At 48.6% G+C, this 26,443-nt stretch overlaps 3 protein-coding genes across 4 annotated transcripts in view; 2 read left to right on the top strand and 1 right to left on the bottom strand.

Annotated features, from left to right (window-relative positions):
- The first annotated feature begins 1,707 nt into the window (after positions 1–1,707).
- LOC133078675 (sialic acid-binding Ig-like lectin 5) lies at positions 1,708–16,057 on the top strand. Of its 2 annotated transcripts, XM_061173818.1 has the most exons (9): positions 1,708–1,777; positions 1,855–2,235; positions 2,459–2,737; positions 2,983–3,030; positions 3,771–4,028; positions 4,111–4,395; positions 4,620–4,719; positions 5,568–5,649; positions 15,590–16,057. In XM_061173818.1, the coding sequence occupies exons 1-9, from the start codon at positions 1,741–1,743 to the stop codon at positions 15,779–15,781; spliced, it is 1,662 nt and encodes a 553-aa protein (XP_061029801.1). In that variant the 5' UTR covers positions 1,708–1,740; the 3' UTR covers positions 15,782–16,057. The 2 variants fall into 2 exon arrangements, with proteins under 2 accessions (XP_061029801.1, XP_061029802.1); XM_061173819.1 differs by lacking the exon at positions 4,111–4,395.
- A 4,824-nt stretch (positions 16,058–20,881) lies between these two features.
- Positions 20,882–25,748, bottom strand: LOC133078706 (cytoplasmic tRNA 2-thiolation protein 1-like). The gene is made up of 3 exons (XM_061173863.1): positions 25,712–25,748; positions 23,784–24,328; positions 20,882–22,342 (listed from the first exon to the last, which is right to left on the bottom strand). Exons 2-3 carry the CDS (start codon positions 24,289–24,291, stop codon positions 21,765–21,767), a joined length of 1,086 nt encoding a protein of 361 aa, XP_061029846.1. The 5' UTR covers positions 24,292–24,328; positions 25,712–25,748; the 3' UTR covers positions 20,882–21,764.
- LOC133078720 (sialic acid-binding Ig-like lectin 14) overlaps positions 24,957–26,443 on the top strand; it is a 46,461-nt gene continuing 44,974 nt past the window's right edge. Inside the window, exon 1 of the mRNA XM_061173888.1 lies at positions 24,957–25,006. The gene's annotated coding sequence lies outside the window, so the exon portion shown is untranslated. The remainder of the gene's footprint in view (positions 25,007–26,443) is intronic.

Below are 26,443 nucleotides of genomic sequence, written 5' to 3'. Positions count from 1 at the left end.
CCAGCTTGAGATTTGCTAGACCACCACCTGCTGTGAATTTGTGCAGCACATGTCCGTGGAACCTGGCCCTCATTGCTTTGTTCAGCAACGTTCCCTGCAACAGGTGAGGAGTGAGGGGATAGAGCTCATCACCTCTTGTTCACCTGGATCCAGCAGCAGGGCCAGTCCTAGGTTCTGTGGAGCCTGACATTTATACAAATGTTGAGATCCCTCCTTAGAACAAAAAATGTCACAATACAATACAAACGTGGCAGCCAAGTACAAAATGGGACACCCATGTCACCTGTTTGGCCCTAAAGTGCTTTTAGGAACTGAGAACAAACACCAAATCTTATAGCAAAAGATGCTCCCATATGTCCTATGGGATCAGAAAATTCCAGGTGTTCTAGGAGCTGTGAGTCAGGAACTGTGGGTGAAGACCAAATATACATATTTCTTAAAGGTCACATATCGTAGGCACCCACCTTAGTTTCTTTTCAAATAAGAAAACATATTTCATCAATCATAAAAGCTAAAATGCTCCAAACCAAAAGATAAGTCAATTCAGAAAAATTACAGACTACTTTTCTGAATAGTAAGGCACACCTGTGTGTCACACCTGTGTAACACCTGTTCCCCACACTTTTCTGATTCTTTATAGGAGAATTATCTTGTATATTAATAAATATTAATATGATACTAATAATATTACTAATCATAAGTATGTTATATCTAAAATAGAGAGAATGGAAAGAAGAGACATTATTTCCACTGGCACAATTGATGGAAATTTCTTTTTATTTTTATAGTTTAAGAAACTAAAAAATAGATGTATTTCTATATAAACGTAAAAGAAAGTTTCTTGCAATCCCACAGCTTGTTACTGGAGTGTCTAAACTGTTTACCATCATTGTCAAATTTGGGAAACCTTTATGAAATTTCTTCTCTAGAGAGCAGTAAGTTTACAGGTTATTTCCACACGTGGCTTGGGCCCTTCTTGGGGGTTTTTTAAAAAGGCAGTGCAGAGTGAAGGGTCCTGAATTATGCTTCTCTGTGTGGTCTAGCCTTTCGGGGTGCCCACTGAATGGGGCAAGGGTCTCCCTTTACCCACCCCTCCCCGCCCTGTTTTTCGTGGGCCCGTGCTCCACGGCTGGTCCCACAAGACCCTTAGATCCATGAAGACCAACACCCCCGTTTGCCATGTTTTGAAAACCCTTCAGAGTAAAGGAGCGTTTAATGCTCAGCTTTCCTTCCTGGGTTCCACCTTATACTGTGTTTGGGTCTGGAAACTTCTTTCCTGCCCGAACGTGAATGGTTTTGAGAAAATTTTCAGTATTCTTTTCCAGAATGTTCAGTGTTTCTCAGCCGCAGGGTGGGTCCCGCCGGATCAGCAGGGCTAGACCCCGTTTCTCTTTTCTGGTTGCACTGGCCCCCTCGGCGATCCCACTGTGGACGTGAACATCGTTTGGAAGGTGATCATTTCAGAGCCACATGCGGTGAAACGTCTCCAACACTGGGGGCCTCAGGATCTTCCCCTGCGGCGTAGGGCGGGGGGAGAGGGTGGGACAGCATGACTTCTCAGTCCCCACCTCACCCCTACGGCCTGTGGCGTCCAAGTTCCCCTTCTGTGCTGGGCCAAGGCTGTCTCTCTGTCGCCCACTGGCTTCCTGTTGGGGCTTCCTCGGTCGCTCCCCACATTCGCGGCGCTTCCTTCCCTGACGGAGGCACTTGGACCCGGGCTCTGCGCTGGCGGACGCGGACATGCTGCCCCTGCTGCTGCTGCCCCTGCTGTGGGGGGGTGAGTGGGCCGAGGGAGGAGGGGCGGCAAGGGTGGGGGAGGGGCTGCAGCTTCAGCGGAGCCTCTGTGTCCCCCAGGGTCCCTGCAGGACAACCAAGGGTACCAGCTCCGAGTGCAGGAATCAGTGACGGTGCAGGCGTGCCTGGGTGTCCACGTGCCCTTCTCCTTCTCCTACCCTCGGAGTTCGTGGTACTTCCCTGGCAAACCCTTCATCTATTGGTTCCGGGAAGGGGACGACGTACACCACGGTGATCCTGTGGCCACGGACAACCCAGGGAGACAAGTGAAGCCAGAGACCCAGGGCCGATTCCACCTCCTCTGGGACCCCAGGAAAAAGAACTGGTCCCTGAACATCAGAGATGCCAGGATGAGCGACACAGGACTCTACTTCTTCAGAGTGGAGAGAGACGATATGAAATACAGTTACAGAGATAAGAAGCTGAATTTGCAGGTGACAGGTATGGCAGGGGCCCAGGAGAGGACCCTGGGACGTGGAGACTCCCGTATTAGAACAGGAACAGGACACAGGACCACTGCCTGCTCCAGGTCTTGGGGTTTAGGGGTTCAGAAGAGACACAGGACCTGGGGTGAGCTGTGGCTCTGAGGCACTGGTCCCTCTCAGGGTCACACTCTGGGCCCCCACCCCCCTGGGGCCCAGGCATCTCCCTCTGTCCTCCTCAGCCCCAACAGAGAAACCTGACATCCATTTTCTGGAGGCTCTGGAGTCCGGCCGCCCCACAAACCTGACCTGCCACCTGTCACTAGTCTGTGATGGGGGAAGAGTTTTCTCATTCTCCTGGGCGGGGGATGCCCTTGACGCCATGGACCCAGAGACCCTCCACTCCTGGGTGCTGACCTTCACCCCGAGGCCCCAGGACCATGGCACCAACCTCACCTGTCGTGTGGAACTCCAAGGAGATCAAGTGACCATGGAGAGAACCATCCGGCTCAATGTCTCCTGTGAGTTTGGAGGGGGGCTGGGTCCCTGAGGGCAGTTGGCTGTGTGTGTGTGTGTGTGTGTGTGTAGAGGGCAGGGATGGAACGAGGGCCAGCTCACTCTTTTATGGATCTGAGCCTTGGGAGCCGAGGTGGGGAGAGGCCATGAAGGGCAGCCATCCCCGCTTCCTGGTTTCCTTCCTTGGGTGCTGGGTCAGTTTCCATCCCACTCCTCACCTCTGAAGCAAGGCCATATTTTTCCATCCTAGATGCTCCGTGGAACCTCAGCATCAACCTCTGTTTCAGAAATGTCACAGGTAGGAAAGGACCTCTCTTCTCCAGGGCTGGGTCCAGCTCCTGGGACCACCTCCAAGCAGAGAGGGTGGGATTAGGGCTTGAATGCCATCACGTATGGGAAGAGCAAGGATAAAAATCACCACCCTCCCTCCCCCACCTCCCAGGCACTAGTCCACACACAGGTTCAATACACATATACAGATACACACGCATACATATATACATGCACATACACACATATCCAATCCACATCTCTACACACACACACAGACACATACAGAAATGCACATCACACATGCACATGCAATACACACACACACACACACATGCACCTACACACGCATGGACATACACACACAGGCCACACACACACACACACCACACATACGCACTCACGCACTCTGGTCAAAGCCCATTTCACTTCACTATGGTTCTGCTCTGTGGCTTTCCTCCACAGAAGCCTCCTGTGTCCCGTTTCCTGGTGCCTTCACTGCATCAGTTTCCCAAGGCTTGAGGCTCTCTGTGCTCTTGCCACCAAGCAGCCCAGGCACGTCCCATTGAGACACTGAGCCTCCCCTGAAGATACGAGGCCCGGACACGTTGGGCCAACCTCCTTCGGGTGTGAGGGTCCAGCCTGGGAAGCCACACCGAAGCAAGCTAGCGGGCCAGGGGAGGAGAGGGAGAGGCCAACTAGATCCTGGGAAGGCGGGAGGGATGAGACCTCGGCCTCTGCTAGCTCTCGCTGCCCTTTCCCCCAAAGCCCTCAAGGCTCTGCAAAACAGGGCCTCGTCCCTTCTCATCTCGGAGACCCAGGCTCTGCGGCTGCTCTGTGTTGCTGACAGCAACCCCCCTGCACGGCTGGGCTGGTTCCGGGCGTCCCCAGCCCTGAACGCCACCCGCATCTCCAGCACCAAGATCCTGGAGCTGCCAGGCTTAGGCGCTGCAGGAGGAGAATTCACCTGCCGAGCTCAGAACCCTCTGGGCTCCCAAAATACCTCTGTGAGCCTCTCCGTGGTCTGTGAGTGCGGGGACCCCTGGGGGCAGGACACTTGGGGCCAGGTGAGGGGAGAGGCACCGCTGACTCTCCTCCCTCTGTACAGACCCCCCGCAGCTGCTGGGACCCTCCTGCTCCCTGGAGGATGAGGGTCTGCATTGCAGCTGCTCCTCCCGAGCTCAGCCGGCCCCCTCCCTGCGCTGGCGGCTGGGGGAGGGGCTGCTGGAGGGGAATTTCAGCAACGCCTCCTTCAAGGTCACCTTCAGCTCCTCTGGGCCCTGGGCCAACAGCTCCCTGAGCCTCAGCGAGGGGCTCAGCTCTGGCCTCAGACTCAGCTGCGAGGCCCAGAACGTCCACGGGGCCCAGAGCGCCACTGTCCTGCTGCTGCCAGGTCAGGGGGCCTGTTGGGGGCAGAGGCTTAGGGGGAAAGGAATTAAGGTCCTAGAAGATGATGCTTGGTGGGAGCGGGGCTGGGGCCTGGACGGAAGGCGGTTGCTAGGGCAGGCTGCTCCATCTCAGACCTGAAGGGCTTCTCCAGCAAGTTCTGCAAGGAGGTGGGAAGGCAAGAGACTGACTCCTGGGAGTGAGCTCATCTCACAGCCCTCTCCTCTGCAGGGAAACCGGCATCCCTGACCGGAGTGCTTTGTGGGGCCCTTGCAGGTGCTGGTGCCATGGCCCTACTGTCACTGTGCTTGTGCCTTATCTTCTTTTGCATGTAAGCCTGTGTTCTTGGGGAGGCATACAGGGAGGTGTGTGGTAGGCAGTCCAGGGAAAGGTCACTTAGTCCCAGAAAGGCAGAGCTGAGTAGACTAGATCCAGAGGGGGTCTTTTTTTTTGCAGGGGGGGGGGAATGGGTAACAGCCTTTGTGAGATAGAATTCCCATACATTTAAGGTGTACAATTTATTGGCTTTTAGTCTATTCAGAGTTGTGTGTCCATCACCGTGATTTTGATAGAACTTTTTCATTAGCCCATGAAATGAAACCAAAAGGAAACCCACACCCCTTGTCATCCCATCCGATCCGTCCCCTGCCCTAGACAACCACTAATCTGTTTTCAGTCCCTCTAGAGTTGTCTATTCTGGACATTTCATATAAGTGGAATCATAAAATATGTGGTCCCTTGTGACTGACTTCTTTCGCTTAGCCTGATGTTTTCAAGGTTCATGCATGTTGTGGCATGTGTCAGTACTTCGTTCCTTTTTATTTCCAAATAATGTTTCCTTGTATGAATGGAGCACATTTCTACACATCCGTTCATCCATTGATGGACATTTGGGTTGTTTCCAGTTTTTGGCTATCATTTGCCAGTAATAATAACATTCATGTACAAGTTTTCATGTGTAAGTGGGGTCTTTAGTGATGGAAATTCAGTCTTGGCCAAGGTCCTGGTCATCCAAGAGGATGAAGCACTCACTTGCACGTCAGGAAGGCCTCTGAGTCCGGTTCCAGGGTCCGGATGCCTGAGTTGTCTTACCAGGGAGTGGGGGCATCCTGCTTACCTTTGCCCAAGCCGTCCTGGCTGCAGTTTCTTCTCTTCTCTTACACTGTTTTCTTCTCTTAGAGTGAAAGCCCGCAGAAAGCAGGCAGCCAGGAGACCAGAGGGCGTGGATGGTGAAGACCCCGTCATGGGTACCGTCGCCTGGGTGAGTGATGTGGGCGTCTTCTCCTGCAGTGGGAGCCCTGGGCATGTCCACTCAGTGGGTCCAGACTGAGCTCCTCAGTATTTCCTGCTCCTCCCTGGTCCCCCAGGCAGACACCTGGGCATTGACTCCCCTTCTGTTCTTCCCCTTCATCTCCCAGATGCAATGGTCCTCTGCTGACCACTGAGCCAACCTCACCTCTTTGCCAGATACAGGCTGCCAGAACCATGTCCCCCAAACCAGTACTTTCCAGCCCTTCTGGAGTTTCAAAGCTGTTGTTTGCTACCATTGCTTAGAGAATCAAGTCCTAATCCTTGGTCTGATATATGAAGTCCATCCTGAGGTCTCCCCTGATGGCCGCTCCAGCCAGCTACACTGGCCTTCTCACTGTCTCCATGGCAATCTATTACCTTATGACTCGGAGCCTTTGAATATACAGTTCCTTCTACCTGAAATGCCCTTCCTTCCTCATTTCGACCAGACCACCTCACCTCCTCCTTCTAGCTCCAATATCAACATCTCTTACTCTGGGAAACCTTTGTCCACTCCCTCCCTGTCAATTCCCATCCCTCCCTTCTCTATATCCCCAGAGCTCTGTGTCCATCCCTGTCCTGAGGGTCACATCACACAACATCACTACATTTACCTGTCTCCACCCTCTCATCGTATTTGTAAAGTCCTTGAGAGGGCAGGGGCTGAAATTTTCTCTCACTCTGTCCCTGTCCAGCACGACCCCTCTTTTTTTTAAAATTGGGCCCGCGTTGCCCTAAATGGAGTTATCCAAAATGCTTTGTTCGTGACCAAGCTATTATCACTGGAACAAGCAGTGTTCACTTTGTTTTTCATAATATGATAAGCAAGTGTAAACCTCCCGTCCAACCTAAGACTTCAAACATTGATGATAACTTTTATCTACCCATGTTGCTCCCTGATCCATCCTCAGTAACCACTGCTCTGAATTTCTTTTTTTAAAAAAATTATTTATTTTATTTATTTATTATTTTTGGCTGCGTTGGATCTTCATTGATGCGCACGGGCTTTCTCTAGTTGCGGCGAGCAGGGGCTACTCTTCGTTGCGGTGCGTGGGCTTCTCATTGCAGTGGCTTCTCTTGTTGCGGAGCACGGGCTCTAGGCGCGCGGGCTTCAGTAATTGTGGCACACGGGCTTCAGTAGTTGTGGCACACGGGCTTCAGTAGTTGTGGCACACGGGCTTAGTTGCTCCGCGGCATGTGGGATCTTCCCAGACCAGGGCTCGAACCCGTGTCCCTTGCATTGGCAGGCGGTTCTTAACCACTGCGCCACCAGGGAAGCCCTGCTCTGAATCTTTTGTTGCTGGTGTTATCACATATATGTTTACCCAAAATGTACACTGTTTAGTTTAATTGCTTCTGAACCTACAAAGGGCTTCACGTTCCGCGTACTCTTCTTGGACTCGCTTTGTAGATACAACATTAGGTCGCAAAGAGTCATTCATATTTTTACATAAAGTTGCAGTTCTCCATTGTATAAGAATTCATTTTATGATTATGTCTATTATCTAAGCTTGTATTGATGGACATTTGAGTTGTTTCCAGGTGTTGCTCTTATGAACATTCTTATTCGTGTCTCGTTGTATTCACATGTGAGAGTTTTTTTTAGCATTACTTAAGAATTTAATTACTAGGTCATAGGGTATGTAAAGTTCATATTTACAAGATCATGACAAATGGTTTTCCAAAGCAACTGCATTCACTTATACTCCCATCGGTGCTTATCAGATTCTGTTGATCTACAATCTCTCCAACACTTGGTTTTCTCAATTTTTTTTTTGTCATCTCACCATCTCACTATGGTGTTGGTTTGCATTTCCTTGGTTACCAATGAAAATGAAAATCTCTCAATGTCTTCAGTGGCGTATGAACATCTTCTCTATAAAATGCCAGGTCACATCTACGGCCCATTTCCCTACTGGATGTTTGACTTTTTCTTATTAAATTTGTTGGAGTGCTTTATACATTTTTATACTGTTTTTTTTTCTTTCTGGTTATATACATGGTAAGTATCTTCTCCCAGTGAGTAGCTTATCTTCACTTTTTTTAAAGGTGACCTCTGATGATGGTAAGTTCTTAATTGTAATATAACCATATTTACCAGTCTTCTCTTTTATATTGAGTGCCTTTTGGGTCTCATTTAAGAAACTCTTTCCCATCTTAAGATTAGAAGGATAGTCAAGTATAGTTTCTACTAAAAGTTTTATGTTTTCCTTTTGACATTTAAAGACTTCATCTACCGGGAGTTGAGTTTTGTGTGTGGTGTGCAGTGTTGATCTATATATGTTCCTCCTTCATTTATAGAATAGTCCTTCACTCCCTCCCCTGCTCATCTGCCATGCCATTTTCTCCATACATCAAAATTCCATACATGGGTGGGCCTCTTTCTGTGGCTTCTTCTATTCCAATGGTCAATTTTATAGTCCCTGAGAACTGTGTCTACAGTCAACAGAATCTATAAACTCAAAAATAAGTCCTGGTATCTAACAGAGCAACACCTTCTCCTGAATCTTTTTCAGAAGTTGTCTTGGCTATTCTTGGCCCTTTGTTGTTCTATTTAAATGTTAGAGTCAGTTTGTCAAGTTCCAAAAAAAATACTCCTGTTGGAGTTTTTTTTTTATTATTATTTTTTAAAATTTTATTTATTTATTTATTTTTGGCTGTGTTGGGTCTTCGTTTCTGTGCGAGGGCTTTCTCTAGTTGCGGCGAGCGGGGGCCACTCTTCATCGCGGTGCGCGGACCTCTCACTGTCGCGGCCTCTCTTGTTGCGGAGCATGGGCTCCAGACGCGCAGGCTCAGTAGTTGTGGCACACAGGCTCAGTAGTTGTGGCTCCGGGCTCTAGAGCACAGGCTCAGTAGTTGTGGCTCACGGGCCTAGTTGCTCCGCGGCATGTGGGATCTTCCCGGACCAGCGCACGAACCCGTGTCCCCTGCATTGGCAGGCAGATTCTCAACCACTGCGCCACCAGGGAAGCCCCCTGTTGGAGTTTTGATTGGAATTACATTAAATCCATAGATCAATTCAGGAAGAGTGTACTTGTTTGTGAATTTAAGTCTTCTAATCCACGAAAAATGGATATCTCTATTCATTTAAGTCTTTTAAAAAATGTTTTCAAGAAAGAGGGACAATTCCTTCACACAGGTCTTGGTCATCTTTTGCTATTTTTCTTCCTAAATACTAGTTATTGTTACTATTGTAAATGCTATCTTTCTTAAAGTGCATTTTCTGATTGCTCATTGCTGGTATGCAGAATGAAAAAAATTTTTTTTCAAAACATATGAGGTTGTTTTTGTAATTTAAAAAAAGCACAGGGGCATCTAGTAATATGATTTCCCCCCCCAATCTGTTACCAATGGTGAATGAAACAGTTAAAGATTTTTGTAACATGAAACTACTCTAGCATTCCTGAGAGAAGACCAAATTGTTCACAGTGTGTGTGGGGGTTTTTTTGTTTGTTTGTTTTTGTTTTTTTTACACCCTAGTAGATTCAGTTTGCTAATCTTTTGCTGAGCACTTTTGCACATATATGCAAGAGTAGAACGGACCTCTTGTATTCCTTTCTCTCTGTGTTGTTTGCTTGTTTGAGTATCAAGATAATAGTGAGGAATTGGAGAATATTCCCATTTTTTCTATTATCTGAGAGTGTATAAAACTGAAATGACCCGTTTCTTGAATGATTAATGTGTCGCTCGTATAACCACCTGCGCCTCCTCTTGTCTTTATGTGCAGTTTTCCTAATTCAGTCATTTTATGTGTCCGTTAGTGAGCTTTTCTTTCCCTAAAAATTTGTTCATTTAACCTAAGTATAATAATTTTTTGACAAAAGGTTATGGGTAGTAGTCTCTTAATTGCATACTGTTTAGTTAGGATTACTTCCCCTTTTACATTCCTGACATCAGTTTTTTGTGACTTTTTTTTTTTTGGCTGCTCGGTGTGGCCTGGGGGATCTTAGTTCCCCAACCAGGGATCAAATCTGCAGCCCCTACATTGGGAGCACAGAGTCTTAACCACTGGACTGCCAAGGAAGTCCCTCTTTTTTTTTTTTTTTCCCTAGACAATTCTTGGTAATCGTTTGCCTATTTTTTTATTAGTTTTAAAAAAACAGCTTTGGGGATTGTTGATTTCTCACTGTATCTTTGTTTTCCATTTTATTTATTTTTATTCTTATTTCCTTAGCACCTCCCTTTGACTTGCTTTGGTTTATTCCAATGTTCTTTCACTATGTTTTTAAGCTGGATACTTAGCTTATTAATATATAGCACACTTATTTCATTATAAAAGTATTTTTGGATAAATTTCTCTCAGAATACGACTTTAATTTCATTCCACACATTTTGAAATGTGTTATTTTAAGATCACTCAGTTCTAAATAGTGCTAAAACCCTATTGTGATTTCTTTTTGGAATCTTAAATTATTGGGGATTTTTAAAAAATTCCAAATGTATGGGGATTGTAAAACATCTTTCCGTCCTTAAATTCTAACTAAATTGAGTTTTTTCTCAGAGTGCATGGTTTTTATGATACCTATTTTTTAAATTTGTTGAGACTTGATCTGTGGCCTGGTATGTGATGAATGTTTGTAAATATTTCCTATATGCTTCAGAAAAAAATATATTTCCTATTTCATAAATTCCAGGTAAGATCAGTAGGCCAGTGTGTTAACTGTATTGTTCAACTCCAAATTCATATCTTTCCTAATAGGTCTTCCTGACCTGTCAATATTTGAAATCTTATATTATGATAGTTTACTTGTCAATTTTTCCCTGGAGTTCTATCAAATATATTTCTTATAATTGATGTATTTTTAAATTAAAACTGTATATTTTAGAAGTATTGTATCTTAGTGAATTGAACATTTTATCCCATTTAATCACATGTAGTGATCGTCTTTGTGCCTACTGATACTTTTTGTTTTAAAGTCTATTTGGTTAGATCTTAAAACAGATACACCAATTTGTCATTGGTCAGTTAGAAAGGATGATATTTCTCCATTCTTTCCTCTCTCCGCCCCCCTCCAACATTTTATTTATGCTTTGGCAGTGATTCTTTTAAATCGTATATAACCAGGTTTTAAAAAATCCAATTTGACATCCTCTGTTCAGAGTTCACTCTATTTGTATTTATTGTGGTTATTGATACATGTGTATTTCTTTGTACTATTTTACCTCTTTCTTCTGTTTGGTTCCACTTTTTTTCAATATTTCATTTTCTCCTTTCTTATTTAAAAATTTAATATCTCTGTCTTACACCTAACAAAAAGAACTCGAGTGCTTTTATATCTATTGGTTTTCCCTCTGTCCACCTTCTACTGTAATGTTGGTTCTTTTTCTAGATCTCCAGTTTTCATTCTGGGTAATTATGAACACACTTAACATTTTTCCATTCTCTGGTCTTTTAAAAAAAATATATACAGGTACACATTTTCCTGAGGTATTTGAGCACCTTTGTATCCTATATTTCTTGCATGTGGTTTCTTAGTTTTGTTATTTTTATTTGAATTCTTTTTATTTGAATTCTTCCTCCCAACATGTTCTCATTTGGGTTTTCCTGTATTAAGACTTGTGTCTGAAAATATTTTTATGCCCCTACAGTTGAATTTCATTTGGCAGGATATTAATTCCAGGATCAAGGTGATTTTGCTTCAATGCTTTGAACACTTTATTCATTGTTTCTTGTACCCAGTATCGCTGTTAGAAATCTTAGGTCTAGCACATTGGTAGGTAATCCACTCATTCTCCCTGGAAAGGTTTATACGTTTCTCCTTGGTTTTGATATTCTTAAGAATACTCTATTTGGATGTGGGCTTTTCCTTGTCTTTTTTCTTGTGTTTTTGGGGTCCTTTGAGCTGAAGTGGTTCATTTTTTCTTTAATTCTGGCAATTTTATCTCCACTATTTTTGTCCAAATATTTCTTCTTCTTTTAATTTCCTTTTTATCTCATTTGGGGACTGTTGGGATTTCCCTGGCGGTCCAGTGGTTAAGACTCCGTGCTTCCAATGCAGGGGCCGAGGGTTGGATCCCTGGTTGGGGAACTAAGATCCCACATGCCGTGTGGCGTGGCCAAAAAAAAAAAAAAAAAAAAAGCATATCATTTGGGGACTATTATAATCTGAGTTGAGATTTTCTATTTCTGTCCTCTATCTATTGTAACTTTTCTTTTCTTTTTTAAAAAAAATATTTATTTATTTTGGCTGTGCCAGGTTCTAGTTGCAGCACGCATGCAAGATCTAGTTCCCCAAAGAGTGATTGAACCCTGGCCCCCTGAATGGGAGCATGGAGTCTTACCCACTGGACCACCAGGGAAGTCCCAACTATTCTTTTCATATGTTGTGTTCTTCATCCTTCCCTACTTCCTTCTAGGGCAGGCGTCAAAGGCCCTTCCAGCTCACTGACGTGCCTTCAATTGTATTCATTCTATTCTTCATTCCGCCATTGGGTTCTTCCTATTCTATTTTTCAGATATAATATTTCCACTTTTTACAGAACTGCATACACATTTCCTTTTCACATAATTTATGTGATTACATGACTTCTTGTTTTACATTTTATGTACATAATTTCTGATGTATATAATTTCCTTTTTTTCCTCGCAGTTTTGAGATATATTTGACATACAGCACTGTATAAGTTTAAGGTGTACAGAATAATGATTTGACTCACATACATCATGAAATGATTAGCACAGTACGTTCAGCAGACATCCATCATCTCATATAGACACAAAATTAAAGAAATAGAAAAAATTTTTCCTTGTGATGAGAACTCAGGATTTACTCACTTAATAACTTTCATATATAACATAGAGCAGTGTCAATTATAATCATCCTGTTGTACATTACATTTCTAGTACTTATTTATCTTATAACTGGAAGTTTGTACCTTTTGACCACCGTCATCCAATTCCCCCTCCCCCAGTCTCCCGCCTCTGATCACCACAAATCTGATCTCTTTTTCTATGAGTTTGCTTGTTTGTTCATTTTTGAAGTATAATTGACCGACAACACTATGTTAGTTCCTGTTACACAACATAGTGATTCAATATTTCTGGATGTTTCAAAATGATCACCATGATGTCTAGTTACAATATGTCACCATACAAAGATATTGCAGAGTTATTGACTGATGTACCTAATTTCTTACTCTCACTTTCATGATGGTAATATCATCACTCACTTCTCTTAGTGCATTTAGCGTGCTTAGTTTAAACCCTTGATCAAAGTGTTCTAATACTTGTGCTTTGGAGGTACAGGAAGTTCCCAGGTTCCGTTGGTTTGTTTTCCTTCCGGGACATTTACACTCCACAGGTGTCCAGCCCTGTGAGCTGGGAGGGCATATTCCTCTGGGGATGTTAGTTACTCTGTCTGGAGTATGGATTGGGTGAAGGTGAAGGGCAGATGATAGTCTGTGTCAGCTCAAAGGAGCAACGGGGACCAGCCCCAGGGTGGACCTCCTCCAGGCACCAAAGCCACTGCCCATCATTCCCACTTCCTGTCCCCCCAAGAAAGCAGCTTAAGTCACCCCTTTGCCTTCTGACCCTCAGAGAGAAGGAGCTTTGGGCAGGGACTCTTCGTGGATTTTGATCCACTAGACTCTGGAGTTTGGAAAGGAGAAAATGATGACAGGAATCCCAAAGGCCAGTGAGGCTCCATCTCTGCTTTCCTTCTCTTCACTCCAGGGAAACTACGGTGCTTATCCAGCACTTACCTCTGGGCACCTGCATATCACTGCCCTGTCCACGCTCTCTGAATTCTGCAGGCAATGATTGTCCCAAGGCAAGAGTAGACAAGAGAAAGGAGCAGAATTCAAGCACATTTGAGGGGAAACATCCTCTCATCAACAGGGCAGATTCCCTAGCCCTGGGCTGCAGCACATCACCTCCCCGACCCCATTTGTTCACATTAGCCTTTACTTCCCCCCCAGGGACTTTGCTGTGATCAACTGATTAATCAAGCAATCGACTAATTGATTTATAAAATTTTGTCATCCTGGAGTTCCGTCTGTAGTTCTTCTATTGTTGGATCTTGGTGAATAGAGCCAGTGGCATGTGTGAATTCACTATCTTGACAGGAACCGTGACAGAGAGCTTTGTTTTCCCCATTATTTTACTCTCAACCTTTCTGTAACTTTCATACTGTAGGCAGAATAGTAAAGTGATGAGCTTCATAGGCCCTGGAGTTCAACTTCCTGTGTTCAAGTCCTCGATCCAACCACTTCCAAGCTGTGTGACCTTGGACAAGTTAGTTAACCTCTCTGTTTCTTTATTTTCTCTTCTGGAAATGAGACTGTGGATATGGTGGTACCTGTTTCATTGGGTTGTTACAAGAAATGCTTAGAAATGTGCCTAGGTCATGGGGAAATTGCTTACAACTGTTACCTAATGTTACTATTCCCCACTCTAATAAGGAACTGCATGAAGGCAGGTATTTGGGGCTGTTTCAGTTCCTTTTATGTCCTCATTTGCAAGAACAGCACCTAACTCATAGCCAGCACTCAGCAAAGAGGTATTGAATGAAAGAATGCACATATCACTTTCTCCTGTTTATTAATCTGAGCTGCATGTTGCCTTATGATGATCAATTTAATCCCTTCTTAATATATGGTAAGGCTATTATTAATGGACGCACATCCTTATTTCTCCCTCTTTGGCTGCAGTAGCGTCAATACACCTAGCTGCTTTGTCATTTCATTTTACCTTGCTTATGTCTAACACGGGCAGCTCTGTCTGGATATTCTATTTTTTTTCTGAGGTCATAAAACCATTTGTTCCTAACCTGGAACTCTTTTTTCTTTCTGAGCTACTTTTGAAGGCTAATGTTGCTTTCAACACACTCTTCTATAGCATGATGATGTAGGGGTGTGGGCAGACTTGAAAGAGAAAAGGGAATGGCTTACCAGTGTCTGGGTACCATCTTTGCCGGGAGACTTGGGTCCTGCTTTATTTTCATTTTTGTTTTATGGAGCCCAGGCCCAGGATCCAGAATTGCCATCTCTTTTTAAAAATTATTTATTTATTTTTTGCTGTGTTGGGTCTTCGTTGCTGCGTGCGGGCTTTCTCTAGTTGCGGAGAGCGGGGGCTACTCTTCGTTGTGGTGCGTGGGCTTCTCATTGCGGTGGCTTCTCTTGTTGCGGAGCACGGGCTCTAGGCATGCAGGCTTCAGTAGTTGTGGCACGCGGGCTCAGTAGTTACGGCACACGGGCTCAGTAGTTGTGTTTCGCAGGCTCTAGAGCACAGACTCAGTAGTTGTGGCGCACGGGCTTAGTTGCTCCGTGGCATGTGGGATCTTCCTGGACCAGGGTTTGAACCCGTGTCCCCTGCATCGGCAGGTGGATTCTTAACCACTGCACCACCAGGGAAGCCAGAATTGCCATCTCTTTTCTGGTTTCTGCATAAGGTATCTCACAATACACCGCGAAGTTAGAAATTTGCTTTGTTTACTTGTCTCTAATCCAGTGCTCCTAGCAGACTGTAAGCTGCCTGAGGTCAGGGTCCATGTCTGTTTTCTCACACAGTCCATCTGGCCCCTCGCCCAGGACTTGGCACGGGAGACACTGTCAATAACACAGCAGACCTGGGTTTGAGCCCTGGCTCTGCCATTTACTATATGAGTGACCTTGGGCAAGTTACTTTACCTCTCCCCACCTCAGTTTCCCTACCTGTAAAATGGGGATAATGAGAGTATCATTCATACTGGGGCTTTTTGTGAAGGTGAAATACGATTCGTAAGCCCTTGATATGGCCTAATCAGTCTTAGTATTACAAAATTGTAAACGAATGAGTGAATATTTGAGTTCATAGGAAACACGTGTGGAATAAGAAGACGAATGAATAAATGTCCCATCAAGCTGACTTTCCCTTGGAGGGGAAAGTGCCTGCCTTACTCCTTCTCTGACTCCCTTTTCTCCCCTTTACTCAGGGTTCCAGGCAAAAGCCCTGGCCGGACGGCCCCCCAGACCAGACGTCGTCCCCTGCAGAGGATGCCCCGCCTTCAGGGGAGCAAGAGGAACTCCATTACGCCTCCCTCAGCTTTCACGGGATGAAGTCCTGGGAGCCTTTGGACCAGGAGGCCACCAGCACCACCGAGTACTCAGAGATCAAAACAAGCTAATGAGGACTCGCCCAGAGCTTGGTCCTGGCTGGGGGAATCACAGCCTCTGTGGGGAAGAGGAGAAGTCAGGGACTAGTTGATGAAGCCTTTGTGGCAGTGTTAGCATTAACTACTGTATGAGTGTCCCCAGGTAGAGCAGAAAGAAGACAGGTGATAGGATTAGAGAGACTTGGGCTCAATCAAATGCAGGTTCCAGCACTTCCTAAGGCATCGTTAGCAAGCAATTCACTTCATCTCTCTGTGTCTCAAGTTTTCCTTTCTGTAAATCAGAGATCATGTGTCTTACCTCAAAGCCATGTGAGAATTAAAGAAAGAACACATAAAAATCAACCAACAGAGGTCCCGTCATGTGGCGTGCGCTTAGTGTCTGCTGGTTTCTCTTCCTTGAACAGAAAGGTCCTCCTGGCAAGTTCTCCTGAGGCTGGGGGTGACTAGTGTTGACCGGAAAAAAACAGACGGCCAGACATTTCTCCAGCAAACATGGGTTTATTCCACATTAGCTGAGCATGGTAACTTGGGGTCTGCAACCATTGGGAGCCATGCGCAAGTGTTGACACAGCAAGGGAAGGAGACCGCGTTTATAGAGGGGCAAAGGAAGTTGGGGGCTAGAGTAAACAAAGAGTCCCTGGCTTTTCATTGGCTGAGTCCTTGCCAGGAAAGAAGAGCAGTCTTTCTTCTTCCTGTTGGGCTCTACTCATCACAGGCGGTGAGAGCTCCCCCTCTGGTCTCCTGACTCTATTAAATTGAGGCTTCATTTTATTCATTTTTTACACCAGGCACAGAGGAAAGGGTGGCAACTTGTTGATGTCATTCTCCTTCCCAGAACTCTTCGAAGCCTCCCCAGGGAAAGATCAGCCCCTCAGCCTGACATTCCGTTCATAATCTTTATCTCCTTGCCTCACTTTTACCTGTCAATTCTTGCAGCACATTTCCTTCACTTCCTGACCTCCAATCCATTCCCTATCTCATTTATGGACCCTAAAGGGATCTTCCCAACAGCCAGAGGGCTGACCCTTACTCTCCTGCACAAACCTGTTTGTGGCTTCCTGGTCTTAGTACATTGCAAGCATCTGTCCCAGCATTTAAAGTCCTTCATGGGGACTTCCCTGGTGGCACAGTGGTTAAGAATCCGCCCACCAATGCAGGGGACACAGGTTCGATCCCTGGTCTGGGAAGATCCCACATGCCACAGAGCAACTAAGCCCGTGTGCCACAGCTACTGAGCCTGTGCTCTAGAGCCCACGAGCCACAACTACTGAGCCCGCGTGCCACAACTACTGAAGCCCGTGTGCCTAGAGCCCATGCTCTGCAACGAGAAGCCACCGCAATGAGAAGCCTGCATACCACAACAAAGAGTAGCCCCCGCTCGTCGCAACTAGAGAAAGCCCGCGTGCAGCAACGAAGACCCAAAGCAGCCAAAAATAAGTAAAATAAAATAAATAAATTTATATATAAAAAAGACCAATTACCTTCCAAAGAAGAGCAGTTTGACTGACTTATCAAGTAGCACCATGGAGAGCAGAAGAAAGCAAATACTATCTTGAAATATAATTTTATAACCTATACTCTGTAAAGATAATTCAAAAATGAGGAAGCAATACAATTTAGAACAAATAAATGGGGGGTTCTTTACCTGTAGAATAACAATAGAAGATAGTTTAAAAATTCCTGACAGTAGGGATTTCCCCAGAGGTCCAGTGGTTAAGACTCGGCCTTCCAATGCAGGGGGCGTGGGTTCGATCCCTGGTCAGGGAACTAAGATCCTACATGCTGTGGGGCGCGACCAAAAACTTTAAAAGATTTCCTGACAATAGCAACATCTAAGTCCAAAGCTGGGGGCGGGGGGAGGTAAGTGGACTTTACATTTCCTAATATCTGCAGATTATCCAGGAGGAGATAGAGGTTTTCATTTACTTTAATAGGTTAATTATGCATGCAGGAATTTTATGGTAATGACGACAAGAATAGAATCAGAATGTATGACTTACAAACTAGAAGTCTTTAAAAGTATCCTATAAAAAGCTTAGTAAATCAAAAGAAGACAAGAATGGAGAGATAAAATAATGTGAAATTCGTGGCACATATAGAAAATAAAATGTAACATGGGGTACCTACATTGACTATATTGGATAAATGCTTCAGTTAAAAACAGAGAGTCAGCTTGGATTCTTATTCCAAGTATATGCTCTTTATAATATATGCATGTAAATTATAAGGATAGAGAAGGTCAAATGTAAAAGCAGACAAAATTAGATACCATGACAACATTAATTAAAAAAGAAAGCCTTCTGAAGCCCCTCCGACTTAGGTGCCCTGCTGGCCTAAGGCTCAGGACCTTGTGCCTGTGGATTGGGGTCCTTGACAGAGTTGGGGTTTTCCTGAACTCAGTGCCCAGCTATGATCCAGGACCATGGACAGCGTCAACCCTTCAGCTAGGACCTCCCCGGGGTCTGGCAGGGTGGTTGCAGTGCCCCCTGGGGGCAGATCCCTGACCTGTCTCAGTTGCAGAGGAAAGAGGGCTGAGGGAATGGGAGTTGTGACATTCTGTCCCTCAGGACACAGGTGCTCATCAGGGGACAGCCAACTCCTCCTCAGTCTCCCCTGAAAGCCTCCTCATCCTAGGGAAGAGGGAACTTAGCTTCAGAGACACAATGCATTTCTCACAGTTCCTTGCCCCTCGGGGCTGACTCTACCCTCACCCCCTGCAGAAAATCTTCCCTGTGTCAGATTCCTCCCCTTTCTCCCCTCACTTTCCAGTAGGTTGATAGTTTGCTCTTGTTTTTAATCCCTTTCTCATACTGTCATGGAACTCTGGATGACAGAGAACATGGTTTATGATCATTTTCTATGCCTGGCGCTCTGCCACGTCCTGATTCAGCTCAAATAAAGGAATGAAGTATCAGAAGTCTGGTTAAGCTGATGGGTCACAGAAATAAATTCTAAGTTTTCCTTTATTCTCCATGAACGGTAAATATTCAAATTGGGGAAAGGATCTTGTGGCCTCAGTGGACCACAGCATGCAGGGAGTTATCATGAAGTGCAGAGGAAGCCAGGTAAGGTCAGGAAAAAGTAGAAGTGGGGTAAGGAGAGGAAGCTTCGATAGATACCATGAAGAGGGGAGGCTCTCTGAGGCTGGAGGAATTGTACAGAAGTTAGAACTCATTCTGAAGGTGTGAGCGCAGGGCTCATGGGAAACCTGAGAATTGACTGAGAGCCACATACAAATCCAGTGGCTTTCTGAACGGAAACTGACACCAGAAACCTGCAAACATCACACCCAATTCTGGGTCTGGACCCAGCACCCCAGTTCTCAGTTTCAGCCTCTGACCAGAAGGAGCCCCTTGCAGATGCGTTTGAGGTCAGCCATCCCTTCTTGAAGCTTCTTGTGTGATCAGGCCTGGGCTAAGAGCCAGCATTGAGAAGATTCCGTTTCAGGTAGGTCCTGTGCCCCCCACACTCCCCTGCTCTGAGAGACTTCGAGGAGAGCAGCGAGAGACCACAGTCCATCCATTTTCTGAAGGGGATGGAGATGGACACTTGGGGGAGGCAACATGAGTGGCGAGTGGGATGGAAGGAACCACCTTGACAGGTTATCATCAGACCTGGGATGAGAAGAGCTCAGCCTTCACTTCCCTGGTCATCACTGGGGAGAAGGGGAGCTCCTGAAAGAGGGAGGAGTTGGGGCAGTCCAATCCAGAAAGAGTCTCTGGATGACTGCTGCTTCTGAAGCTGCCCTTGATCTCCAGATAGAAGGAACTGATCTGGTGGTGTCAGGCATCCCAGACTTGCCCCATCCAAGCCCAAGCTGCTGCCACTTCCCTGGCTGTGAGTGTGTAGGGGTAAGTGGTCTGCAGCACGTGACTCTATGCAGGGTCCTTGGTCTCCACTTTGGGGTACAACTTGGAGAAGCACAAAGTGTAGGAGCTGCAGGTATAAAGATTGGGGACACTGTGTAGGACAAAGTGCTTCTTCATGCTCTGACCTTCTCTCATCCTGAAATTTCTAGGTTTACTCTAAAAGAGTCTACATCTTCTGATTTATGGAAGGGGCCAACATAGACCACGATCCTCCTATGCCCACAAACAGACCAGGTCAAAAGCTGCAAGGGAGGATCAAGGACCTTGGACCTTTTCCATCTCTTTGAGGACCTCCACCTATGACTGCTCTGTGAGCAACATAGGTGCCAGGATGGGGGCAAGCAGGACACTGGGAGATGGCATGAGGTTCATCCTAGTGTCATACTTTTCTGAGCTCTGGTTCTCTCTGTCCCTCCCCAGTGTTGACCCAGACACCTGACATCTATATCCTGGGGGCCCTGGAATCTGGGCACAAGGGAATCCTGACGGGGTAGGGCACCCAACAACTGGCAAGGGGTGTCTCTGAGTCACCCTCCCCCCAACACACATCTTACGGTCGTGAAGATGCAGAAGCTCTGCATCCTTGCACCTTCTCCACCGCAAGATGCTCAGGTGGACTCAGATCCACTTCATGGCTGCTGGTTCTGGGAGGGAGACATTCTCACCTAGATGGGAGGAATCAGGGAGGCTTCTGGGAGGTCCCTGGAGGATGTGAGCCAGAAGATGGGCAAGGAGGGCACTCCTGACAAGGGACCAGCCCAGCAACGCTCGGAGGTGGGACTGAGGACACCAAGTCTCCCCAGGGGTCAGGCAGGAAGTTTCTGAGCCTCACACCTGTCTGGACTGGCAGGGAAGCAACCCTGCAACCCAGAGCCCCCTGGTGGCCAAACTTTAATACGACCAACCAAGTCGGACACCATTTATTGAGCGCTTTATCAAATACTCACAACAGGGCTCTTTGCTAGGAAGCTTTGATTCCATTTTCAGTGGAGGAAATGGAAGACCAGAGAGGTTAAGTCACTGACCCAGGCTCACCCAGCTTTGCCTCTAGAATCTAAGGTCTGGGGAGCTCACCCAGCGGCTCCCCACCCATCACACAGAGATTGGGGGTAAGGACTAAATCCACTGTCTTGAGGAACCCCAGGCAGACCTGGGTGTAAGCCCCTAGTTGGGGCTCCAGCGAGGTGACCTCAGGCTAGTTGGCTTCAGGTTGTAACAGGGAAGAGTCAAATCTGACTACATGTTGGATCTGTTTCTTTTACTTTAATCTTTGCTTTCCGCTGCTTTTGTTCACTAAAAGGATACTATCTGTACATAATGGCCTGCCTCGGGGAACCCTGCCCCTCTGCCTGAAGGTTAAACCAAAGTGCCTTTGTTCAGGGAAACATCCGGACCCTGTCCACCTGTGGAAGGATACAAGAAAGAAGAAATTAACACATCCCCTCCCCGAGGCTGGCCATTCCAGGTGATGTTTACAAAACTTATGGCCTTTTCACTTTACTTCCTCATCTCCTCGCCCTCTCTGTGCTGTAAAAGAAACTGGCAACCAAACCCCGATAAGATGCTTATTTTGAGACTTTAGTCTGCCATCTTCTCGGTCTGCCGTCGTTTCCTTGCCTCAACACTTCCTCTCCGATTTATTGGCCTGTGGTGCAGGGAGCAGAGCGAGCTTGGACTCGGTAACAAGGCTACAGCCAATGAGATCATGCTGGGAATGAAATGAGACGACCCAGCGCCCGCCCTGTGTACAGCGCTCACACAGAAGCATCACGATTGCTGTAACTGACGTGCCCATCAAGTTACATGGTTTTGCTTATCCGACTGGAGGCAAACATGAAACATCAGGCACACAGTAGGCGCTCAAGAAGGGTTAGGACTATATGAGCACGCCCAGAACCCCACAGAGGTACGGGCAAGGAGCCCCCTAATTCCCACTCGCTCAGGAATGGAAAGTTGTTTAGTTCTCTCCTCTCTGAGGCCCAGGAGTCCCCCAGACACCCAGGAGTCCTCCGCAGCCCCAGGAGCGCAGAGCCCCAGCTTCTGCAGGATCACAGGTAAGGGGTTCCGACCCCTTCCCAACCTCACACCGAAGCCCGGGCTAAGGTAACTCGGGTTCCTTCACAGTGTCATTTACAGGCGGCCCCGCACTCCCACGCCGTCGGATCCCAGCGGAGAACTGGAGTCTCTAGAAGCCGGGGATGGGCTCCGAAGTCGGGGGTCCGGACGGCTGTGGCTCCCGCGGCGACCCGGCGGCCCTTGCCGATGGCCAGGCGGGGCCGGCCGCGGTTCAGGCCGTCCAGGAGGGCGCAGGCCTGGCAGAGCGCGCGGCTGGCCAGCGCCCCGCAGCGGGAGCAGGCGCCGGGGGGCGGGGGCCGCGCGGCCGGGGCCAGCGCCAGGCGCTCGGCCGAGTGCACGAGGTCCAGCACCGCCGACGGCCGCGCCGCCTCCAGCAGCTTGAGCAGGTCGCGCGCGTGGCCGCGGAAGGCCTCGGGCGCGTACACGCACTCCTCGGAGAAGTAGTCCAGGCGGCGGAAGTGCGCGTACAGCACCACCTCCTTCTGCGAGGCCAGCTGCAGCGGGCGGCAGCGCGGCAGGGCGCCCCCCTCGCCCGGAGAGCCCAGGCCCCCGCCCCGCGCCAGCCGGCCCGCGTCGCCCCGCAGGAAGTTCATGAGCACCGTCTCCGCCATGTCGTCGGCGTTGTGTCCTGGGGGAGAGACGCGAGCCGGTGAGGAGGGGGCGCGGGGGCCGGCGGGTCCGCGGGAGGAGACCCCGCGGTACCGTGGGGCGGCCGGGGGGAGGCTGCGGGTGGGCCCCGCGAGAAAGGAGAGGGGAACACACCAGCTCCCGTGGAGCAACTTGGGGTGTCCTCATTTGCCCCCCACTTATTGCAAACCAGGCTCTGTGCTCGGTGCCCTTTCAGGTAGTGAGTAAAACTGCTTTACGCTACAGATATAATTTCAGTCTTAGTGAAAAGTGTACTTCAGACTGCACAGACATCAAAATGGCATTTGATGGAGATGCTCAAGTGGGCTGTTGACACAAGTGCCTCTGGGAATGCAGATTATGGTATTTAGAAGGACCAGGGAGAAAGTAAGTGCATATTTACACAACAGTCACCATAAATTTGAAGCGAAATCTCTACTTACTCTGCAACTTGTCATCTTATACTTGAGTCTATAGTAAAACACTGGTCTTAGGGTTTCTAAAGTCGGCCATACTTTCCCTCCTCAGGGCCTCTGCATAAGCTGTTTCCTCTGCTCAGAACCTCTCCCACCCCCTTTTCGTCCTTCACCTAGTTACCCACTCGGCTTCAGGTCTCCGCTCACTCAGGAAACGCTTCCTTAATCCCCACGTTTCTCCCTTCACTAGGTCCTCCTGTGTCATTTTCCTTAGTGGCACAGGAAATAATTATAATCAGGTTATAATTACGTATGTGAGAAACGGACAGGAGCAGAGACTGTCTTGTGTATCATCATAACGGCAAACATTTATATGTTTACTGTTTCTCAGTGTCTTGTCTAAGTGCTTCATACGTAATTCCCATAATTCATCTAATTCCCAGTAACTCTAGGACCTAGATAGTATTAATAGCCCCATTATATAAAAGAGGAAATCAAGGTTAGGTAGGTTGTTCTAGGCTATATAGCTTGCATCTGGCACACAATAAATGGTCAATAATTATTTAAGTAATGATTGGTACAGAGAAAGTGTTATCAAAGAGGAGAAGCGAATAGAGAAAAGGACACAGTTGCGTTCAGACTATAGATGGCTTCTGATGGGAGATGCCCCTTCATACCCCTCCTTATGTGACAAGGGACACAAAGAATGTCATAAAAGTGCAGAGAACCACAGCCCTAGCCCCTAGAGAGTACCCTACCACCCCTCTATTTGCCAGCGTGTGTGTACAGAGATGATGGCAGTGACTCAAAAGCTTACCATGCCCATCCTAAGGACACGCACATACTATGAACCGTAAGTGTACATGCACACCCCCTCCTCCCTGTTTAGAGTCTCCAATTAGGATACGCGCAGTCTCCTTTACGACTTCTGGGGCACACGCCTCAGTGGCCTTACAGTGTCCGCCCCTCGCCCGCGCATGCGCCCGTTCCTCCCACCGCGCCCCTCTGTGCCGCGCCTGCGCTCACCCGTCACGACGTGCGTGGCTCCCACGCGGCGCGCCCCTTCCTCTAGCGCCCGGCGTCGCAGCACCCCGCAGAAGGTGCAACAGGAGCGGCTGCGGCCGGAGCCGGCTGTGCTGCGGGCCACGGCGTCCATCGTCCAGCCCCCGAAGAGCTCTGCGTAGGCCACGACGGTGAGCGGAAGCTCCCAGCGTGCTGCCTGCCGCCGCACGGCCGCCAGCGCCGCGTCCCGGTAGCCGCCGATGCCCTCGTCCACGGCCACGAGGTGCAGCGAGATGGCCAGGCGCGGGGCCAGCTCGCGCAGCACGTGCGCCAGCACAGTGGAGTCCTTGCCGCCCGAGGCGCCCACGGCCACCACGGCGCCGGGCGGCAGCAGGCGGCCCGCGACCACCGTGTGCAGCACCTCGGCCTCGAAGGCGGCGCAGAAGCAGGTGCCGCACAGCGCCTGGCCCGAGCGCGGACGGCGGAGGGCGGCTCGCGCCTTGCGGCAGGAGGCGCACTGCGGGGCGGGCATCGCGGGCTCCTGGCGAGGCGGGAGGGGTCGGCTTCTCCTGGGTGGGTGGAGAGGGGAGGCGGGTTACACGTGGATTCCGGATTGCGGGGTCGTTGCCTCCCGGCGGGCTGCCTAGATAGTGCCCAGAGTAAACCCATTGTCTGGAACACTCTTCCCCCAGCACTGTGCAGGCCTGGCACCTTCAAGTCTCAGCTTAAGCTTTTATTCATTCGTTCAACAAATATCCACTCAGTGCCTACAAAGTGCCCAACATTGGTTAGGCACTGGGGACACAGCAGGAAGCAAAACAGGAAAGGTTGCAGGCACTAAGTTCTAGTGGAGGAGCCGACCCAAAATACTTTTCAGATAGAAACAGTAATATGAGGGAACTATTCTCTGAGCTGAGGCCAGAAGGAAGAGAAGGAGTTAGGCATTAGATCAAGGTGGGAAAAATTTTCCGGATAGAGTTAATACCAAATGCAAAGGACCTGAAAGGGCAGGTCCTGTCTGTGTTCTGTTGGCTGGAAGGTGTGTTGGTGGTTCAAGACTGGAGAGGGTCGGGGGCTTGGACTTTATTCTGAGTGAAATAGGAACCGTTGGATGGTTTTAAGCTGGATAGTCACAGGATCTAATTTCTATTTTAACAGGATCCCTTGGGCTGCGTGTGAATAGAGGGGTGGAGAGTGGCAAGGACAGACATGGGCAGACCAGTGAGGAGGCTCCTGCAGTGATCCAGGTAAGCAGCAGTGGTAGCTCGGAGCAGAGTGGAGACAGTGGAATTGGAGAGAAGTGGTCAGATTCTGGATCGCTTCCGGAGACAGAGTAGATGGGACTCTGCCAAGTTTTGGGGGACGGCAGTGGATGAAACAGAGGACTCATGACAACTCCAACTTTTGTTTTGACTTGAGCACTTGTAAGGGTAGTGGGACCATTTAGTAAAGAGGTGGTGGGGGTTAGGGAAGAATGGGGAAATATTGTAAGAGGAGTAAGTTTAGGGCAGAGAATCTGGAATTTCTTTTGGGCATGGTAAGATTTGAGGTCCTTTGCTCTGGAAGTCTTTCCAGAACTCTGGGCTGGGTCTGGCGCCTCCTCTGGGCTTCCACGGCTGTCTGACCCTCACCAAAGGCCAGCCCTGACGACTCTAAGGTTGTAATCAGGACAGAAGAGGGTGCGCTCGCACCGCACCCAGCTTGGGCGGTGGGAACAAGGAGTGAGACCCGGCCGGCAGAGTCCAAAGCGTGTCAGCAGGGACACCAGCGGCTTAGGGCACTCCCGCGTGGAGGGCCGCCGGGAAACCGGCTTTGGGGGGATCACGGAGGGGAGTGCCATCTCCCGAGGGATGCCTACCGAATGCGTGGGAGAATAATATGGAGACCGTCAACTCCTCCACGGCAGCGCGACCAAGGGCCGAGATCGACCCGCCGCGGCAGGAGGTACTCACCTGAGTAGAACCCGCGCCGGACGGTCCAGGCTCAGAGAAAACGCGGAAGCAGGTAAAATAACTACGACTCCCAGAAGGCTTTGGGTCAACCCGCGAATGACTCCCAGGTGCCCGTGCGGCGGTTCGGCCTGGAGCGCTTACGGCTTTCGGGCAAGCTGGGCCTACAACTCCCGGCAGTCCTCGCGGTGGTGTCTTTCGCTCCCGCCTACGGCTCCCAGAGTGCTCCATGCCAGTGCGGTTCGATTTTCGAGTGCGCCTGCGCAGGAGCTGGTGAGGTGTGTGATTTGGCTGCTGCCCTGCGGTGCGCGCTATGGGTTATTCCAAAGATGGATGTTTTTCAGATTTTCTGCTCTTGTGGGAGCATGGTAGAGTTTGTGGTGGGGGTGGAGAGGCGTCAGGGCGGGGTACGAAGGGGATAGGGGTGCGAAAGGGAGAGGTAGCGAGGGCGGTGGACCGATTCCAAGGATCGGGATACAGTTTGGGTTCTTGCGCGCGCCCCCACTGACGGGAGAGCGGGTGTGCGCCCCGGCCGAGGACCGCCGCCGTGCGGGCTGGGGGCGTTATGCTTGCGCGGAGCCGGAAGGTAGTGGTTTGCGGTTCTCTGTGCGGGTTCGGGGCATAAACGCGGTGAGCAGATATGCGCGCACCTGGGCAGGGGCCAGTGCTCACGCCTCCTGCCTGGTGGAGTTGAAGGCAGAGCTCGGGATGGAGGGCAGGTGAGACCCGGAAGAC

This window comes from Eubalaena glacialis, chromosome 18, assembly GCF_028564815.1.
Source record: "Eubalaena glacialis isolate mEubGla1 chromosome 18, mEubGla1.1.hap2.+ XY, whole genome shotgun sequence".
In the NCBI taxonomy this organism is placed as follows: Eukaryota; Metazoa; Chordata; class Mammalia; order Artiodactyla; family Balaenidae; genus Eubalaena; species Eubalaena glacialis.
The sequence above is the reverse complement of the archived record's forward strand: the minus strand, read 5'-3'. Positions and strand labels throughout refer to the sequence as shown.

Bases quoted from the DNA above. Each gene is read 5' to 3' on its own strand.
- LOC133078675 (XM_061173818.1), top strand. From the start codon at position 1,741: ATGCTGCCCCTGCTGCTGCTGCCCCTGCTGTGGGGGG. The intron at 1,778-1,854 runs GTGAGTGGGCCG...TGTGTCCCCCAG, and splicing joins GCTGCCCCTGCTGTGGGGGG to GGTCCCTGCAGGACAACCAA. The intron at 4,396-4,619 runs GTCAGGGGGCCT...TCTCCTCTGCAG, and splicing joins CACTGTCCTGCTGCTGCCAG to GGAAACCGGCATCCCTGACC.
- LOC133078706 (XM_061173863.1), bottom strand. From the start codon at position 24,291: ATGCCCGCCCCGCAGTGCGCCTCCTGCCGCAAGGCGCGAGCCGCCCTC. The intron at 22,343-23,783 runs GTGAGCGCAGGC...TCTCTCCCCCAG, and splicing joins AGCCACGCACGTCGTGACGG to GACACAACGCCGACGACATG.